This window comes from Bremia lactucae, linkage group LG3 (genome assembly GCF_004359215.1).
Source record: "Bremia lactucae strain SF5 linkage group LG3, whole genome shotgun sequence".
Classification (NCBI taxonomy): domain Eukaryota; phylum Oomycota; class Peronosporomycetes; order Peronosporales; family Peronosporaceae; genus Bremia; species Bremia lactucae.
The window spans coordinates 3920790-3924414 of NC_090612.1; the positions used below are offsets into that span (position 1 = coordinate 3920790).

The 3625-nt window shown below is 44.6% G+C and overlaps 2 protein-coding genes across 2 annotated transcripts; both read right to left on the reverse strand.

Annotated features, from left to right (window-relative positions):
* Nucleotides 1–387: 387 nt before the first annotated feature.
* Nucleotides 388–1932, reverse strand: CCR75_009652 (uncharacterized protein; the record flags this gene model as incomplete). Its single annotated transcript, XM_067967691.1, has 1 exon — nt 388–1932. One exon carries the CDS (start codon nt 1930–1932, stop codon nt 388–390), a length of 1545 nt encoding a protein of 514 aa, XP_067817494.1.
* A 1071-nt stretch (nt 1933–3003) lies between these two features.
* Nucleotides 3004–3270, reverse strand: CCR75_009653 (uncharacterized protein; the record flags this gene model as incomplete). The annotated part of the gene is made up of 1 exon (XM_067967692.1): nt 3004–3270. One exon carries the CDS (start codon nt 3268–3270, stop codon nt 3004–3006), a length of 267 nt encoding a protein of 88 aa, XP_067817454.1.
* Between the last annotated feature and the right edge of the window lie 355 nt (nt 3271–3625).

The window sequence follows — 3625 nt, forward strand, 5'->3', positions numbered from 1 at the left end:
CGATCTTATGATCAAGATTGATCGCAGATACGGATAAATCGCTTAACTTTTCAATCAAAATAATGTTTTTTCAATTGGATGAAGCTGAAGATATAGCGTTTTACAAATTAATCAACTGGAATGCCTCGGGTTGCCGGACATCAGTGTTGGCACATACCAGTTTTCGAGGTGAGGGTTCATGAAAAGCAAAAGTCGCTAGCAAAAACTGTCATCCATATTTTGCATTTGATACTCACAATTTATCATTCATTTCGTTTCGTAGACCGTTAGAAGAAGTTTGAAAAACAATCACAAAGCGAACACCAAAACAGATTGTGCGTTTAATTTTGCAAAACTAGATAACAAATGCAACATTTCATGCAGCTTCGTTGCTCAGTAGTTTCAAGCTCATTTGGTGCTACGTTGATGCACTCGCACGGCCAGTGGTCCCTTTACTGGAAGAACAAAGGAAAAATCGTAGGTTATTTTCCATGGATCTTCCACTGTTTCAATGTCAAAGCGGCTAAAAAGCACCGCCAAAACAGTCTTCATTTCGAGCATCGCCAGACGCATCCCTATGCATTTTCGTGGACCAGTGCTAAAGGTGATAAACTGGGGCGGCGAAATATTCTTTGGCTTTCCCGTCGCCTCTTCGAACCAGCGTTCTGGTCGATATTCCGCGGCATCGGCACCCCAGACATTCGTGCGTCTGGCTGCAGCGAACTTGGACACCATCACGATGGTTCCTTTCTTGATAAAAGCGCCACTTGTCAGTGTCGTGTCCCTTGTCGCGCATCGATACGTGGACACGGACCACAGACGCACACTCTCCTTCACGACGGCGTCCAAGTACAGTAGTTTTTGTGTATCTTCGAGAGTCGGTACGTCCATGTCCCCCGTCAAGAGCCCCGGGAGAATGGCGTGAATCTCCTCGCGAATTTTTTCAAGAACGCGAGGGTGGCGATTGAGCATCACAATGAGCCACGACAGACTAAATGATGTCGTGTCCTTTCCAGCAATGAAAAAGTTCACGGCCGTGTCTTGAAGCTCTTGTGGATTAATGTGGCCATTGTTGCTCATGAGCAACGTCAGGAGGTTTTGTTTTGCCGTTGGTGATTTCTTTTCGCTCAACGATTGAACCATAATGTTGCGAACCATGGTATTGACAATCTTCATATTGTCGCAAAGACGCTTTTCAGCACCGAGGTTTAGGAAGCGACATAGTTTCCACATCCACATGGGCGTCTGAAATCGATTTTGCACGGCATGCAGTGCAACGTCAAGAGGGTGTCTTTCGTCGATGAAAACGTCGCCACCGAGTTGATTGAGCTCGACGCCAAAGCCAATGCGAGTGAAGACGTCACTTGTGAATTTGCCCAGTAGCGACTTCATGCTCACACAATGTTGCCGATCAACACACCGCGCGAGGACATCTCGAAGCTGCAGTGTCTTTTCTTGAATCACTGGCTCCATGATTTCTCGAATGCTCGTGGTCGAAAAGAGATGACTCGCAGCGCGACGCTGTTGCTTCCACTTGTCCCCGTTCACGTTCAGCAATCCGTGACCAAGCACATCGAATGAAATGTCGGCAAGGGTACCCCCTTTTTCGAACACGTCAAACTTATCGACGAATACATCGTGAAGGTCACATGGCATTGAGAGCACAATCCAAGGCGGTTGGAAGAGAAGTTGCAAAATCCATGGGTGACCATTACTGGCGTCTGTTTGTTCGTTTATCCAGTCGCTCATTCGATAGCGATTGAATAGCAGCACGTCCAGCGTGTTGCCAAGAATTGGTAGCGTTGAAGCAGGGTGGAAAAGAGATTCCATACCTGGATCCGGCATTGGCATGGGCAGGTTGATTAGTTTCCACGACGCGTAAATGGCGGTTAACGCACTGAGTGCTAGAAGTGTCGACTGCTGCGTGGTGGAATGGCTTGTAATTGACCACATCGTACGAAGAAATGGTCGAGAGGACAGTACTCGATGAAGTTGTTGTGTTGGTTGAAAGCAAGATGCGGAATGATAGAGAATGAATCGGTCTGCAAAACAGCATTCATTTCTTGAGTTTTAGGGCAATGCCTGCCCAAGCATTAGTGAGAGGAATCAATGATGAAACGAATGCAATCAACGAGGAGCCAAAGTCTTCATTCTGGACAAACACATGTAGGATTGCACTGTTGCTTTCGGAACGTGTAGGTTGTTGATAGCACATGAACGGCAAGATGTCGACGACAACAGTAGTACCAATCTTGACGTTCAATTGTTGAGGATGCAGGAAAATCTCACCAACACGTTTCGACAAGTGTGGGACTTGGTTACTGTCAGTTTGTACAAAAGCTGACTGTAGCCAGATTCAGATCTGGGAACGGTCTTAATCAAACACCTAACGATGCAGCAAAGATTATCCGCGGAACGCTTAGATTATTCATAGAAAGAGCATTCACATGACATGGCGGCATTCCTTTTTATCACTTATCAAGGCTTTGACACCTTTTTAATTCCGTCCTGCGACATTTAACGAAGACAGTACATTGACAAGAAGCATCTGCATTCAAAGAACAGAGGCTTCTGGTGCGTTTCCTCGATGACCCCACCTGATTGACAAGATATAGACTTCAATTATCAATCATACGCTGAAATATGATTTTTAATTGTGTACCATTCTTCCAATGATAAAAGCTACCTTCAACCACCGAGATGATACAGTATAGTAAAAACGACATGCTGCTTTTCGCAATGTTAGCTATTTCCCAGACATCCTCGTAAGCACCAGGACACACGAGCTCTCGTTTCAAAGTCACTGTCTTCAATAGTTCATTAGTATGCTTTTAAGATACCCGTTATAGGCTGAGTCTTTTTGAATTACGGGTGCTTCTTGCAAGTTTGCAGTGCATGTAACTTATTGCCGGTCTGGTGTGTATGAGACAAAAAAATCTTTACTTTATCCTAGTGATGGGCGTATTGTCTTGTTGTACGGATCATGCTCATTAATGTTCAGCGCTGCATCGAAAGGTCTTGTTACTAGCCCTTTTCATTCTTGAATCTGGGTACAGTCACCTTTTGTGCAAATTGACAGTAATCAGGTCCCACACTTGTCGAAACGTGAAGGTAAGAGACTCCTGCATCCGTCAACAATTTGACATCAAGAGCGATACTGCTGTAGACGTCAACATCTTGTCGTTCATGACGTGTCATCAATTCGCACCTGCTAACAGCAACGATGCGCTCCACATGTCTTTGTCTCTGTTGAAAACTTACGGCTTGCCTCATTGATTGCACTCGTGTCATTATTGAACACTTTATCACATCTTAGCAAAAACTTTCTTTAACCGTGAAATCCAGATGGCACATTGCCGTGCAACTTAAAAACATATGCTTTGCAGATCGACCAATACCACTATTTTCTGAATTTCATTTAAGCCAACAATCTAAAACCATCAATTCAACCAATTAAACGTATACGATAGTGGCGTTTATGAGCGCAATAAGCCATTAGTTTTCAATGGGGACAAAGACATTTGGAGCGCATCGTTGCTGTTAGCAGGTGCGAATTGATGACAGGTCATGAACGACAAGATGTTGACGTCTACAGCAGTATCGCTCTTGATGTCAAATTGTTGACGGATGCAGGAGTCTCTTACCT